The sequence below is a fragment of the Coenobita brevimanus genome, chromosome 93 (genome assembly GCF_032717465.1).
Source record: "Coenobita brevimanus isolate Jiangsu-jjx chromosome 93, ASM3271746v2, whole genome shotgun sequence".
In the NCBI taxonomy this organism is placed as follows: domain Eukaryota; kingdom Metazoa; phylum Arthropoda; class Malacostraca; order Decapoda; family Coenobitidae; genus Coenobita; species Coenobita brevimanus.
Window position 1 is genome coordinate 1,271,392 of NC_137046.1, and position 17,078 is coordinate 1,288,469.

At 43.5% G+C, this 17,078-nt stretch overlaps 2 protein-coding genes across 2 annotated transcripts; both read right to left on the reverse strand.

The window, feature by feature from the left end:
• Positions 1-1,100: 1,100 nt before the first annotated feature.
• Positions 1,101-2,552, reverse strand: LOC145412563 (uncharacterized). Its single transcript, XM_080282465.1, has one exon. It carries the CDS (start codon positions 2,550-2,552, stop codon positions 1,101-1,103), a length of 1,452 nt encoding a protein of 483 aa, XP_080138591.1.
• A 9,516-nt stretch (positions 2,553-12,068) lies between these two features.
• Positions 12,069-12,656, reverse strand: LOC145412564 (uncharacterized). The gene has a single exon (XM_080282466.1). The coding sequence runs from the start codon at positions 12,654-12,656 to the stop codon at positions 12,069-12,071; it is 588 nt and encodes a 195-aa protein (XP_080138592.1).
• Between the last annotated feature and the right edge of the window lie 4,422 nt (positions 12,657-17,078).

Here is a 17,078-nt window from a genome sequence, read left to right on the forward strand (position 1 = left end):
CTGCCCTGCTCCCAACTCACACCCCCCAAACTCGCAAGTGATTAATTATGAAATGCTTACAAAGTGTTCTGAAAAGATTACACTCATGGGTTTCAGATTTTATTGTTCACTCCTTATTTATCCTTTGAAAGTGGAACGATATTTTTGACCGTGACTGTACAAATGTAGTCTTGCGTTGTCATCATCATAATTCTCACCATTCCATCACTCAGAACTTCATTACAGGTCTTATAGGTACTGCAGAATCATATACAAATCCAGGCATGTCTCTTTCTCAGTCATACAAAAGCATATTATACTATACATGTTCCATTCTATCAGTCATACACGTGCACATACATTTTATAATTTTGTACATGTGTAGCTTTCCATAATTTTCGCTTCTTCAACCTTCACAGAGACTCCACTGGAAACACAAAACATGTATGTCTATCCATGTCAAAATTCAACACATGTATGTTTAGCCATGTCAAAATTCAACACATGTATGTCTAGCCATGTCAGAATACACCAGATATAAACCTATCCATGTCATTTACTGTCAGCCACACGCATATACACTCTGTAAATTGTATAAATCATTTTCCATCTCCGTAATCATCACCATCTTCACTCCAACACTCAGTACTTACACATACTGGTAGGTCCTACACTCCAACACTCAATACTTACACATACTGGTAGGTCCTATACAGTAGGCGATACAAACGCGTATGAAAATCGTGTTATGCCCGTTTTCTGTCATACATTCATTCATATAAACAAGCCATAGACCAGGACGATGCAGATGTAATCCTTTCATACCATCATCATCATCATCATCAACAGACCTGCATCATAAACCTCACAAACGCGTCTATTATATCAATGGAATCATGCCCGTTATTCTTTCATGCATAGTAGTACACACAATACACTTCCCGTGAAGGCTTGTTACCTTGTGGACTCAAAAGGCCGCCAAGCACGTATTTCTTAACTTATATTTATTTTTTCTTCATTATGGCACGTTGGTATTACCTTATACACTATATGGCACGTTCATGGTCTCATGTTATCTTAGATTGCTGCTGTCGTCAGTTACTGCATATATATATGAAGTGCTAGCAGTCATCAGTATCCGTGTAAATGAAGTTTGCAGTGGAATGTCCAAGGAAGAAGGTGAGTGTGTCATCCTCTTCAGCAAAGGCAGAGGCAAGATGTTCGAGTTCCTCCTTGAAAGGCTTATCCCCTAGCAGGCTTTCTAGTTCCACGGCCGTCGTTAGAACGCTGTCACAATCTGACACCGACCCACACACAGAAAAGTCACTGGAGGCCATTGAAAAGACCGGAGAACTGTCACCTACATGAACTGAAGTGGGTATTGTGGAGGTGGAGCCGGAGAGGGGACTGGGGGGCGCCAACCCCTCGCTCAGGAAGGCAGAGTCGCAGCACGAGGAATCACTAAAATGTCGAATACTTCTTGGGAACTCCAACAACTCGTCAGTCCTCACCAGGGGGATGTCCAGGTCCTGTAGGATGCTTGTAGTGTGAAGCACGTCAGTGGGAGTGCTTTGAGGGAGGAATGTGCAGGGTGTGGTTTGTATCTGACGTGGCGTGAAGGGTGTGGCGCCCATCAGGGGCTCGAGTATACTGTGACTTGAGACGGAAGGTGGGCCACATGGGGTGAGGGCCAGGAGGGGCTGGTGGGGCTGTGGGTCTGTGTTTAAGGGCAGAGAATTGGGCTCCAGGCGGGGTAGCTTGGCCTGCCGGGGCCCCAGGTAGCTGCTCTCCATCCGTGGCCGCTTCACCGTCATGGACATCATCAGCGGTTTGTTGTCTGCATGTCTGCCAAGTCTGTGTGGTGGAGTCTGTAGGGCCACGTTTTTGAGGGTGATGTACGCCCCATTACTTGTGGCTATGCTTGCCGTCCTGCACACTTTCCTCTTGCTTTTGGACTTGCTGGGTCGTTTGGTTGTCGTCACCAGCTTCCCAGCTACTTTGTTTTTATTTTTCATATAATTCGCTTTTGTGACGGAGGTAGACGGACACTTTGTCTGCTTAACGACCTTGTTAGATGCCTTGATATTTACACTACACTTATTGCTTTTATTTGCACTACTGCCCTGCTCTTTGTTAGTTCTTATGACATGCCCGGCACAGTGTTCTGGTTTGGCTATGTGCGCATTCTCCAGGCACCAAAGTTCCCTCACGTCCTCTATATCCATGGCTCCAAAGCTGCAGTCATCGTTCAGTACTCCGGCGAGAGCATTTATATAATTAACAGCCAGCCTCAGCACCGTGATCTTCGTCAGTTTCTCTGCGTCAGCCCCAGAGAGGTCCGGAATGGCTCTCTGTAGCATGATGAAAGCGTCGTTAATCTCCTTCATTCTGTTTCTCTCTCGGGCGTTGGCTGTCTTGCGCCGGTATTTGCTCAATGGAGGAGGCTTCTGTTTCTCCTTGGGCTCTCTACAACGCGCTTTGGCTCTGTTTTTTTCCGACTCTATTCTCTTTATGATCGATTTAGTCCTCAAGGCGTACTTGCCCCCAGTCTTAGCATCCATATTCAATTCCATGTGAATTTTTCCAGTTCAGAATAACACAGTATAGCATCATACTGTAATCAGGCAACCTGTGGCCAACACTATTTGTTTCTTGATCTCTCTAATCAAATGTAAGTAAAAAAAAAAAAAAACACTTCCCGGGTGTGATCTGGTGCCTTCCAGGTGGTTACACACGAAAACACAGAGAGTGAGAGTGAGAGGAGGAAGAGGGAGCAGCGTGGGCTCTCGACGATGTAATGTTTACTTTCGGTTGTTTGTCTAAGCTATCGGCTCGACCATCCCTCTCACCTCTTCCTTCTCTTCCTTTTTCAGTTTCTCTTCCTCCACTTCCTTCTCTTCCTTTTTTACTTTCTCTTCCTCCTCTTCCTTCTCTTCCTTTTTCACTTTCTGTTCCTCCTCTTCTACCCCTCGGGAACAGACTTTCGGCCCTGAGCACTGACAAATCGCCGCCAAGATATATGTTCCTCACGTGTTTATTTATTAATATTTTTGTAGAGTGTAAGTTTACCAGGTTGTTCTCAGATCATCACACTTAAGAACATTATTTTTCTTTTTTCATACTTTTCTCTGCATTTCTTTACGCTGTTACAATATTTTTCACGCTTTTTTCGTGGACGACACTTATGCTTAAAGAGTCCATAAGTCACGCCAATGTATGTGACAAGAGTGATTTACATAGAGGCTCCAGGAGTGTCCATTTTGAGATAATTTATGAAAGCACATTGAATTTCAGTTGGTGCTTAACCCTCGCCTTACACAAAATAATTTTCCGACACACACGGAGGCAAGAAATATACAGTGAAATTACCTTAACAGTCTGGGGCCTCGATGTGTATGTATGTGTGGGTTTTGTGCGGTGTAAACTTTTATAGATTTGTATTTAAAGTGGACTTGTAGATAAAACTGTAGACTGTGGACTTGTTTTTGTGGCTGGAGGTGTGTGTATATTTGTCAGATGTCTAGTTAAAATGATTTATGGAATTCTGTTAAAAGTAGAGTTGTGGCAAAAGTGGATATATAAAAGTTTCTCTGACATTGGACCTGTTTTGAAAATTAATGGCTAGAGATTGTGTGTATGTTGCTACTTCCTTTAAACAAATATATGGATTAGTGAAAAAAAATGAACTTTCGGGTTGCTATTCCTGTTTTTCTAAGTTTGTAAAGGATTAATGTGTGACAGTATGACTTTTATATTGATTCTTGGATTGCTTGTGGAAGTGGATTTAAGTAAAGAATTTGTGTTGGAATGGTTTTTGTTAAAGTGGATTCTTGGGTTTATGTTGGGGGTGGTTCTGTGTTGAAAGTTGTGTGTGAGGTTCTAAAGGAAGTGATGTTATGTTCTTGTGCTGGAAATGGTTTTATTTCACAATGGAGTCGAGGATTTCTGTTGAGGGTGACTTTATCTCTGTGGTTAAAAGAGAGAGAGAGAGGGGGGGGGGTTGTGTGGGTGTGTGTTTATGAGGTGACTCTGTCGTGTTGTGAGGTTAAGTTAGATTAGTTAAGGTTGGATTAGGTTCGGTTAAGAGTATTGGAGATAATTTTAACTCACAGTTGTGTATATGATTTCTATTGTAGATGGAATTATATCAGTGGTCAAGAGTTGGTGTGTGGCCTTACTAGGTGACTCAGTGTTGTTAAGTTAGGTTAGGTTAAGGGTGTTGGAAGTTAAAAGTAGATGGGTTTATGTTTGGGGTGAAGAGGGGGAAACAGGTGGTGTGTGTATGTGTGGGCCTACTAGGTGGCTGGGAATGCTGGGTGGCTGGGTGTACAGGGTGGCTGGGTGTAGTGGGTGGCTGGGTGTAGTGTTCCCGGGTGTCCGTGTTCAACTCCTTAGGCTTCTGTTAGGGCCTCTGAGACGTGGGTGTTTAGCATGTGGGAGCAATTACGCTAATACCCGTGTTATGGGCCCGGCCAGCCTGTAACAAGACCCCCTTACACTTGAGATACCCCTCGTGAAATATCTTGTAATGACGCTCTTTAGGCATGCATTTATTCCCTCTCGTTAACCCCTGGAGATGGAGCGATTACAAGCCTCCCCGTAACATGTACCTCCTTTGGCCTGTAATGAATGGATATACTTATGGACTTAATAGTACATGACATTAGGACAATCTAAGCACAGTACATCTATAAACGGCACTCTTATAGCTGCTTCTAAGTGCACTACATAAACTCTAGTACAGTACACCAGTATAACTTAAAGTACGTAATAAATGAGTGTTCTTAAAGCCACTTGAAGTTACAGTACACCAGTATAACCATTGCACAGTACATGAAATTACCCTAAAAAGTACAGTCTAGCACAGCACATAAACATAACCTTAAGTAATCAGTCTTAAAAGGTAGTTCCATAAAGCTTGTTACCATAATATGTCAAAGCCGTATATCTACGTGTCCCACCACACTGATGTCATTTACCAAAGCCTCTTTCTCAGCCTCCCTATCCCCGTGAAATCTGATTAATGGAGCCCCACTGATCACAATCTTCACGTTCCTTCCTCGTCAACCCTGCTTCTCCCACGGGGTGTTCTTTTTCGCAGGATGTACGAGGTTGGTGGTAACAGGGGTGAGCGGGGTAGGATGAAGGACTTATCGGGGCTTATCAGTGGCTGGGTAGCGACTCAGTTGGGATAAAGGAGCCACCCCGCTAGGCCACGACAAAGCCTGTGGTGGGTCGTGTGTATATGAGAGAGAGAGAGAGAGAGAGAGAGAGCAAGAGAGAAAGAGGTGAAGTTGAGATGGAGAGTTTGTAGAGAGCCTTTTAATACCGTCTGTTCGTGGTAAGATATAGATCACCAGGTGCAGGGGTTATGGCATGAAGTTATGGGATGTTTCAGAGCAGGTAAACTAGCCCTTTGATGGAGGGGGACGTGGGTGGTGCTGTGAGTGGTGATGGAGTTGCAAGATTTGTTATGTCCTCTTAGGTGTCTTGTGCTACAGACGAATTGGGGAGTTGAAGGGCATGGGATGTGGTTGCAGGTTCTCTCCTTTCCTTTCAGTTACACGGGTATACGATTTCTATAAGGCTTGTATTTTTCACTGTTATTCACTAGAGCTTGTTTGTTAAAGGTTCAATTGCTGTATGACTCAACGTGAAGGGACGAACAGGAAATCTATAGTAAGTGTTATCAGTGGATTTTTTTTAGTCTGTCTTTTACATTAGCACTCAGTCTAGTTTGCTTGTGATGTGCCTAATACCTATATGACTTAGGATAAAAGCACGTTAATGTCCAGTAGCCGTATAACAAGGGAAGGCACGAAAATGTTTAGCAGCTGTATGAGAAGGCACGTAAATGTTTAGCAGCTGTATGATATGAGAAGGCACGTAAATGTCTAGTAGCTGTATGAGATGGCACGTAATTGTCTGCTAGTGTGACTTAGATTAATGGCACGAAGAGAGAGTCCCAAGCACAATTCATGCCCAAGAATGTTTAGGAAGACTTGGTCCTGTGAGGCTGGTCTGCGCGCAATGGGGGGACGTGGGAGAGGTATGGAGGTGGAGCATTAGTCGGGTGGGGCCAAGGCTACACCACCCAGGAGCCCCGCTGTGAGGGTACTGCCACTCCACGCGCTGATGACACTCCCTCACACAGTCACACGGATCCTTACCACCTCCACCAACAACAGTACACAGGCGCGCTTTTACATTCGTATGGATCTTACGCTGTTTCGTGATGTAGCCAGCACGCATCTTAGTTCTTATTTCCCCTTTGAGTGTTACTTATTTGCCACTTCTGTCTCAGTTATTCTTTATTTTAGAGCTATTTTTATCTTAGCTCTATCGTATATCTCACTTGTATATTTTAGCCTGTTTCGGTTTTTTGTAATGGTGACCACACTTTTCCACTCGTATTTGTCTCTTGCTGTCACTTATCCTCTTGTTACGGAATCCAAATCTCTTTTACACTGATAAACTTTTGGATTTATCTGGCCTGTCAGTAACTGCTGGCTGGATTCTACTGTCCTTATGAAAACTGTGATTCCCTTTCTCTTTTCTTTCACTTTTTCAGTCTCGATTCTACTCCACTTGAATATGATATTTTACGCAGTAGCGATTCTCAGCTTGTTACACTTGTTTTTAAAGCTGATAAATTCTGAGGAACTTGATTTGATAGATATAGGCAACTTGATTCTGTTGTCTTTAAAGCTATTTGATTCTGTGAAGGGTAGAGTGACTGTAATTTTCAGTTTGATTCTCTTGCCTTCAGAGCTAAATCACTGAAGCGTAGAGTGGTTGCAAATTACAGTTCTTGGGGCGGGTAGTTAAGTAGCTGTTTCTAGTTCGATACTCTTCTCTTTAAAGCTATATAATTTTCCCATTAGTTTTGTTCAGAGTTCTTTAATTCTTGCTGGACGTGAACTTGTTGCAGTAATTAAGGCGATTTTGTCTTTAAAGTTATAGATATTTTTCAGCCATGCATTGTCCTTAAAGCTGTGTTTATTCCAGTGATCTTGTCTTCCTTAAAGCTGATATGTTTTCCAGCTATTTCCTCTTCTCTCTAAAGGTATTCGATTCTGTTGGACGGGGACTGGTAGCATCCCTTCCGTCATAGATACGGAGTGTGGTGGTCGGGGTGGAGGTGGAGGAAGGGGGAAGGGAGACTGAGGGAGAGAAGGGGGGTGGGAGGAGGGTAGGGGGGGTTGAAGGGGAGAGGAGGGTAGTAGGAGGACTGAGGAAGGGGGAAGGAGGAGGGTAGGGGCCAGTGGTCGTGCCTGAACCTGCCCGTGGGATCTGTTGAAATGGTCTCCCTCTTTAACGACCCGCAGCACAACAACGACGCACCACAAGACCTTGAGAGAGAGAGAGAGAGAGAGAGAGAGAGTAGGGGTAGTGGTGGAAGCGGAGCCTGTTTCCTTGTTCACCTGATAAAGCAGTTAATAATAAAAACGAAGTCGAATATTAAGCACGTTTATAATTCTTTAATCTAGTCATTTATAGCTCAAAAGATAAAGAATTCAGTTATCAAAGCGAGTTGGACAACTCATTTATCACTCACTTATCATTCATTTGTCACTCGTTCTTCACTCGATAAAGCACTCACTCTTCAGGTAAACTGGGATATTAACCGGATCTGGAGTTCGATTGATAAAGCACTTCGTTATCTCCTCATTTATCGCTTTCTGAATATATCTCTTAGTTATCAGAATGCAGTATGTGTAGACCAAGATTAGACCCACGTTTCCTTGTCCAATATACCTCATTTAGCCATCAAAATAAGTGGAATTTTAGACTATTATTGCTTTTGTTTTCAGGGTATGTGTAGAGAAACTGACAACTCTTGGTTCACTTGATATGGCACTTAGTTATCAAATTAAGTGGATCATTAAACGTACACTTTATTATAGAGGATTTGAGCTGGACCAGACCCACTTATCACAGTCCACTTGATAATGCACTTAGTTATCAAATCAAGTGGAGCATTAAAGACTTATTGCTCACTGGATCAAGTTCTTCGTTATCAGATGATGTGAAGCGAGAGATCAAAGGCGCATATTTCTTATCTGATAGTGCCCACGAGTTTGATAGCACAGTCTTACCTATATATAAAAAATTGAGATCGGAATATATTGGTTAAAGCTTCAAAGTGGTTATATTATTCTTTTCAGTCTAGTAGTCGTTCCTGAAGTGGTCGTGGTGACTTAGGGGTCGTGTAAGATGCAGCTGAGTTAAGTGAAGAGGTAGGTAGCTGGTCGTGACAGTATGAAGTGCGGTGTGAGGTGAAGCCAAGTCGTTGTGGTCGTAGTATGAAGGGGTCGTGGGTACTGGTGGTCGTGATGACGGGGGCTTTCGTCTTGGGTACAGCTGGGTCGACGTGGGATGCAGTTGAGTCGTTGTTGTCGTCCTGTCGTACGAGGAGGTAGGTGCAGCTGGTCGTGGTAGCTTGAGTAGTCGTGTGAGACAGGTGTGGTCGTTGATGGAGACAGCTGGTCGTTTTCGTTGCTTAAGGGTGTCGTAGAAGTCGTGCAGCTGAGTCGTGTTGTCGTGGAAGGAGGTAGATGCAGCTGCCTTGACTGGAGAATATAATGGAAGAAAACGCAGCTAATTTGCCGATGGATGCAGCTTGTCGTGGTGGCTTGGGATGACTTATAACTGGTCGTAGTAGGATGTAAGGTCGTAGGAGGTCGTGCAGCTGAATCGTCTTGTCTTGGCTTGACAGGAGGCGTGGGTGAGGCGACTAGACGAGACGAGACGAGACGAGAGAGAGAGAGAGTGTGAGAGACAGACTTCTGGCTCAGCTCCAAGAAACCGGGACAAACTGGCACCTGAAAGGAGAGCATGGAAGATTAGACTCAGGTGAGAGAGAGAGAGAGAGAGAGAGAGAGTGTGTGTGTGTGTTGTAGTAGTAGCAGTAGTAGTAGTAGTAGTTGTAGTTGTAGTATGTGATGTGGTCGTGTAAAAAGTGAGAGTTGTGATGCACGGAGATTTTGATAATGATCTCTTACAGGTAAGAGATATACAAACTGTAACAAGTGATAGGTAGAAAGAAAGCTGGACAGACATAAGAAGCGACAGATCACTTATTGTATCAGCAATGTCTAATCAGTTGTGTAATATACATATGGAGAACATGGTGACGTCATAGCCTTAAACACGGCAACATGGCACCGAGACTAGCATTAAAATATTGCCTATGTTACTAAGTCGATATACTCGCAAGAATACTTTCTATTTATTTTTTCCTAGTGTTCCGGCTTCTTCCCTCCCCCTAAAAAAAAAAAAAAAAAAAAAAAAAAAAAAAAATCCACGTCATTTTAATACATTTTTTCTTTGTTTCATTTCTCTTTTCTTTTGTATTACCTTCAGAATATTGCCTGAATTACGAGCAAACTTGAATCCAGCCATTCGCAAGTTTTTTTTTTTTTTTTTTTCGGTTTGTGTTGAGCTTTGCATTGCAGTTTTTTCCTCCACTTTTCTAACTATAACTAATATAAAAAATGTTATGAAAGTATGAGTAATCTTAACACATTCAGCTCTAGGACGTCATATTTATTTTAATCTGCTAATGTGCAGTACCTCCTGACGATTTTGTTCAGGTTTAAGAATATGGACATTCAGTTGGAGCGCCTTAACCCACCAGACCACCAGGCGTGAAGGTTAAACCATCCGCTCATGTTATTTGCACTCAGAAGCTTAACCCTTTCAGTTCAGCCACTTTCTTACTCTGTTCTTGCTGCCACCAGACCATCATTAACCCCATCACCAACAGACCCATCTCCCATACTGAAAACAATCGACCTGTCGCAGCCACAGAAAAATGACGTCCTCGTGCTGAAGGGATTGAGTGTCCGGGTAATCACTTGGGCAAACCTAACAAGTTTTTTTTTTTTTTCTTTTCTTCCAACTTCTTTCTCTGTAAATTTCCCTGAGTGTACTTTTTTTTATCCCTTTCCTCTCAAGGATATAATTATTGTCCAAACTGCAAACGAAATTTCGGTACATATACTTACAAGGTCACAATTTCCCATTTTTCCCTAATGAATATTACTACTTCTTTAAGAATATTTAATTCCGTATATAATAGTTTTTCTTCATTTTGCTTCACATCCATCAAAATGTTGGACATAATACGAAAAAATATGGTCCAGTAATTCATAAGGTCTGTAATTTTCATTTTTTTTTTTTTTTTCTGGTGAATGTTATATACCTTCTCCCACAGAAAATTTTCATTGAAGTCATTGTTTACACATTTTCCTCACTTTCTCTTGACTGCATTTGGCGACTGACGGGCAGGGGAGGAAGAAACCTTATGTTTTGCTTTCCCTTTACTGATATAAAAAATAAGTACATAGTTTGACCCTACCCTATAGTACACAGCCTCATAAGGATCAGTAGGACTGTCTCTGTTTTTCTTTCCGTATACTGTCACTTTTTCTGGCAGTAGACAATATAGTCATAACCTAACCAACACACAATCCCGGTTCAGTACATTTGATTGTGTTCGCCAACCTTTTCTCACAAGCAGATAACGTAGATATGTTACACCCTGGAAAATCCAAACAGAATTCATGAGGTATGTTTCTGGTCTCTTTTTGTTTTAACACCTTCAACCCGAGAGTGACATTATTATTACAATCTTGCCTCATCCACACGATTTATATTCAGCTTAGGAAAGAACGTACAGAAAAACTTACTGAAGGTCATATCTAACCTATTTGGTTTGCAGAGTCTGACCTAAACTGAATATAATTATTTGGAGATAGCAGAGATGAAAGTACGTTGTCGTAATGAACGGGTGAATATCTTTTCTCACATATGATATAGACACCAACTCCTTATCCTGCTACTCACAACTCAGTCTCAGATGGATCAAGTAGGTCTGCTTTTGTCTGCTTTCCATTGTACTATCGGGGTCAGAAGTTCGCCTATTATTGCACCGAATCACCTTCACACTTGCAGCATGTCAGTCACTTTCCTCTTCCATGCATCATAACTGTGAGAGTCCTCTATAGGCAGAGACATACCAAGCTTCTCTCACCTCTGGAATACTAAATTTTCTCACTTCAGGAATATTAACCAGAAGAGGTGAGAAATTGAAGTGAAATATTAAGCAAACTCTCCTCCCCGACCGTACTACCTCGTACTGGGATTCGTACAATCACAAAGATAAAATAAACTGCATAAGCACGTTTATTTTTGTAGCTAATATTGATATCGTACAGGTTTACTCTATTCACACGTAACAGATTTTTTATTTTCTGTTATTGTTATTACTGGCCGTCATGAGGCTTCAATATTTGGTAAGCGGAAGGCCGGTTGTTTTTGTTCATAATATTGATGACCAACAATCAGAATAAATATTTTCACATTTAATATAGTTATCAGTGTCCATTTCTTGTTACTAACAGCCTAATATTACGAAATATATGGCATATGCAGAATTGTTTTCATTATCATTTCTGATGACTTACATTTTATTCATGAAAATCACATGCTCCACATGCGACTTGGTTTTCACATATCATTAACGTCACTCAGTGTTCAACAGTAACAAATACATGGCACACTTAACAGTTGAAGTGCTCACAGACGATAAAGGTCTTTAAAGTTCCATTTCCATCACTAGGAATCATTGTCGTCATCATCATCATTATCCTGTTCCTAGTAGCATAGGTTAGGGGGGTGAGAATTATTATACATAGTATTTGGCATGGCGAACGGACAGGCAATGTTGCTGTAGACAGATGACACACATGTCCGTATTGATGGAGTACAGTACGATATAATTATGCATTTGATATATCTTCAAGTCAGGCTCTGTTGATGATAATGGCTAGTTAAGGTATAGACTCTGCACATATCTTAAACACAATCAACTTTTTCCAATGATGTCATTGCGAGGCATTCTCAGAGGTGAAATGGAGCTGCGGTGGAGTGTGTTGCAGCTGAGAGGGTTTGGTGGTGGTGTGGTGGAGGTTCAGTTGAGTGTGCTTTAGTGTGTTGAAGGTGTGGTGGGATGTGGTGGAGTGTGCTTGACAGCATGGTTGAGTGCAGTATGCTGTGTGGGAGGTGTGGTGGGATGTGGATGTTCAGATGAGGAGCAACATGCCCTTTCCTTCCACCTCCAGCAACAAGTGGAGTGGGTCTTGGAGAGGTAAGGGGGGAAGGTCATAGAACACATCCAAGGGGTCGTCCAAAAAAGTGGGGGTGTTGGAGAGCAGGTCGTTCAGGTCAGCGGGGGAGTCTAGGGACGGGAGGCAGGGTGAGGCAGGCTGAGGCAGGAAAGGTGAAGCTGGGTGAGACAGGTTTTGTGAGGTAGGGTGAGGGTCAGCATCGAGAACCTCACTGAGAGCCCTGATATAGTCCACGGCCAGGCGCAGTGTTGTGATCTTGGTCATGATGGACGGGGTGCTGGCTGCCTCCACCTCCACAGCCTTGGGAAGCACCTGTCGCAGAGTATCGAAGGCCTTGTTGATCTCCATCAAGCGGTGTCGCTCCCTGGCATTGGCTGTCTTTCTGCGGTATTTTGACAGCGGCACTGATCGCGATTTGGCCATAGCTCCCCCTGGAGTCTTGGCCACCTCCTGCTGCAGCCTCTTCACCATGCTGCGAGGCCGCAACCTATATTTCTCCCCCTCCCGCGTCGCACCTTCGTCTACGCTCTCGCACCGCACCATCATGCAGGGTCATTCCATACACCAATATTGAAATCACCACACCATTCCACTAATCACATCTCCAGTTTTCGGGAGTGACTGGAGTTTGTTGCCTAGATCAATACTTATTGCACCGTCGAAGTCACCAGTTTTAATTTCTTAGATAATATTTTATTGCAATGTCCAAGACATTTGGGACTGTTACCCTTGGATAATTTCTTACTTTATTATTATAGGGAGCTGGGAAAGAGTCTCACAGGAAAATATTTGCCTATGCATGCTCGTGTCATTCATACACATGGAAACTGGGCATGAGAAGAGCCAAGGAGTCGCATGCTGGTGCCTCACCCCTAATAGGCGAGGAATTAGATGAGAGTGGTAGGGTAAGATGAGGAATCCTGGTGTCCCGAATGCTGCTGGCAGGTTAACCCTTATCCCCTGCCACTTCCTCCTCCGATGGAAATATGTTCCCAAATTAGGAAGATTCTCTTCTGCTTCTTCCAACGACAGCTCCTCGGAAAAACCTCACTTCCTGCATGTACCTCAACCCCACACAGGTATTCTAATAGCAGGTGTGAGGTTTGGTCAGGTGGTTTTTGCTGTAGAGGAGATGGGGAACTGTGGCACGTGAACTCCGACGCAAGAGACAGAGCGGTACACACCCTCTTTGGCCAGCCGCCCGAGCAACACTGAGGACCAGTTCACCTGTTGCCCCCTCCAGGCCAGGATCCACCCACACCGGGTCAGCCAGCCAGGCAGTGGTTGTCTGTGTGTCTGTGTGTGTGTGTGTGTGAGAGAGAGAGAGAGAGGGAGAGAGAGAGAGAGAGAGAGAGAGAGACAGACAGACAGACAGACAGACAGAAGTCTAGTTGAGAGAGAGAGAGAGAGAGAGAGAGAGAGAGAGAGAGAGAGAGACAGACAGACAGACAGACAGACAGAAGTCTAGTTGAGAGAGAGAGAGAGAGACAGACAGACAGACAGACAGAGAGAGACAGAGAGACTGAAGCCTAGTTACACTCTTGTAGGCGCTTACTAGTTCAGTATGATGAATACATTATATTGTGAAATGTCAGCAGACAAAAACAGTATGGATTAGTCTGTAAAATTACTGATATGCATTGTAATGTGTCAGGACAACAGAGGCAGCGAGTTTAGTATGCAACACAACTGCTGTCAAAGAGCTGTGCAAGTGTACATTAATATTTAGGCAAGATGAGACTGTTGCAAAGCAAAAACTGGGATGCCACAGCATAATTCATATCTCTTATTGATCAGTGGTTCTGTATAATAAATTTTCGTATGTATGATGATCAGCAAGAGTGCTGTGCAGTTGGAATGTATTATGATATACAGGGAGGCATACTGCATAGAAAGGTTAGTTTGATGTCAGCTGTGAGAGTCAGTAACTCTGAACCAAAATCCCTCAGCAGTTTTCAGAAGGAAGTACAGTAATTGTATCTTGCCAGTCTGTCTTAGGAATGTACGAGATGGTGAAACACAGTAGCGTTTGTACATTATGTACTGTGTTTCTTTTTTTATTAGTAAAGTGAGGTATAGCTCACCTTTAAGGAAAACTAATGTACTGCTTTAACCCTTCTTTTGCAATAGACCTGTGTTTTCCATATGACTTAGTATGAGTAAAGTTATTAAATTAAAAGTGAATGGAAGAAGTATCACGCCAGAAGAATTGACTTTCACAGGGATATAAAATGAAATTGATAGATACATCAAGGCAAGAACATTGGACACAGTGAGTGAGTGGAGCGAGTGGCTATGGAGGACTCGCGTGACGTCACTGCGCAGACTGGGCTTATTTTAGTCTCCTGACTGACTGACCTGGTGTGAGTGGATCCTGGCTCCCTCCAGACCTCCACACGTGCCCTCTTGCCACAAAGTTTCAGAGCTTAAATCGTCGCGTTCTGTTGCAGTTTTGTTCTATTCCCGTATCACAATCTACTGCCAGATACCCAGTCCCAGAGTTCATCTTGTCTGGCCGAGTGTACAGTGCCTCCAAGCGTTACTGCCACTATCACCCATCTCTTCTTTCCCAACACTCTAAACACCTTTTTATATTTTTCTTTTTCGTTGTCTTTTTTTTTTTTTCTTTTATCTGCCTACCTTCTGTCCTCCCATCTTCACTCCTTCCAGTAAATCCCACACACACGCTCTGGAACCCTTGTGCGCGTGAGAATACACACACACACACACACACACACACATCAAATCCATATCATGCAGGTGTATCCCATCCCCCTTGGCATTTCCACGATACAGTCTCCTGTAAATCGCAATGGATATCTGGATGTAAATGTATAATGAATAAATTATGACTCTCAGACCAATCTGCGGAGAGTCAGAGTAGGCCGGGTTGTGGCTGTGGCCTTGGGTGGATTGTGGTAGTGTGGTTGGGCGGAGAGGGAGGGGATCGAGTAGGAGGGGAAGGGCGGGGCTAGGATGGGCGGAGATGGTCGGGGTGGGGTTGGGTGTGGTTGGGCGGGGCGGGGTTGATGCGCACCAGCTGATGTTAAGGATAAGAGGAGCAGAGGGAAGTCGAGGTTTAAATGATGGAGGACAGGAGAAGGTAGAAGAATCATAGTAACTTTCTAATTTATGGACCCAGCCCAACAATGAACTTCAGAGAAAAGTGGATTTACAAGTCTCGTTGTCCTGAAGTCAGAACAAACTGCTTAGCCTATTGAATCCTGCAAAAATTGCCCCCGCGCGCGCACGCGCACGCACACACACACACACACACACACACACACACACACACACACACACACACACACACACACACACACACACACACACACACACACACACACACACACACACACACACACACACACAGCATACAGGTAGATAGGTATGGAAATAAACAAAGATATATACCGTATAGTCATAAATGCTGTGTACAGTAACTTTTAGCCAAGGTCTAATAAATAATAGCCTCTTTCAATTCTGACACATGCTGTTTCTCATCTTGTGCATGACCACTGTCGCAAAGTACTTCCCCTTTCATGGCACACTTCTCCGATACGCGCAGGGTGATCGAGAGTGTGTGCCTTTGTTGTGTACTAATGTAGCGCGTTGGCCTCGGACGGTTGCCCTTGTACAATTTTTGGACGCCTGGTGATCAAGTGATTTTAGGTACTCCAGCGAGAGACATAGGAAGCATAAGAAGGACAGAGAATGAAGGGAGAGGGAGAGGAAGGGAGTGGGGGAAAGAAATGTTGGAAAGACAGAAGAGGGAGAGGGAAGGAAAGATAGGACAGAGGGAGAGATAGAGCATAATGAAGGAAGGAGGAAGGATGACAATATAAAAGGAAGGAAAAGACAGGGAGAGACAGCGTACCCGTGTTCAGTGTGGACGACAGATCAGAGCAGAGTTTGAACAGTGGGTGGAGGGGACCAGGACTGGGTGGAGACCTTGCAGGTGGATGAGCGTGAGGGTCGTGGTCCGTGGTCTGTGTGGCTTTAGAAATTCCGTAGCACATATTCCTAAGTGATTTATTTTCTACAGTACATTTCAGTTTCCTCTTGTACGAGTTCGATGCAAACCTTGTCGATATTATGGCAGTGTTATAAAAAGATAATGTTAAGGTGATAAAGAATAAGTCGCTATGGAACAAGTGCAACGAAGCCTACTATGCCACCTTAAATTAGACCCTGAGTGAGGAGAGGACGGGTAGATGGAGGAAAATGACAATCGGGTGAAGGGATACGGTAAGAAGGATTTAAAGACTGAAAACGTACAGAGCTATACCGTATATTCAGAAGGAAGTTAAACAAAAAGAAAGTTAAAATATAGATCACTTTGTTATGAGATGACTGGACACAGTGCAAATTGTCTACTATACTACTTGACCAAGATTTTCGCCCTTTTCCAGCTTATTTCCTGCAGCTGAAAAGCAGAAAAATGACAATGTTACTGCTCTACGTCCTCCCGACTGCACTTCTTCGTGACCAGCCATATATTTCAGTGTTAGTCAATTGCTACAACTCAGCATTCAAGATGGAGGGATGGTAATTTCGGTCAAGTGAGAGTAATAAGAGTATAACCTATCATCCAAGCCTTCATTTCCTGCAAGGAGCATAGTGGGTCGGGCCTAGGCTACTTACCAGTTTCTCTTCCTTGAGTGACATTACGGTATATCTGTAGGTAACTCCAGTCTCACCTTGATTGTAAACCTGTGTGTACTACATGCGTTTGGAGAGACTTTGTTACAAGAAAATTCCCTTTTGACAGTTTTATTTACCTCAGAAGAGACTTTTCGAAGTGGAGAGGTTAGATATGGCCTTGGAAGTGGACAGGTTAGATATGGCCTTGGAAGTGGAGGGTTAGATATAGCCTTGGAAGTGGAGAGGTTAGATATGGCCTTGGAAGTGGAGAGGTTAGATATGGCCTTGGAAGTGGACAGGTTAGATATGGCCTTGGAAGTG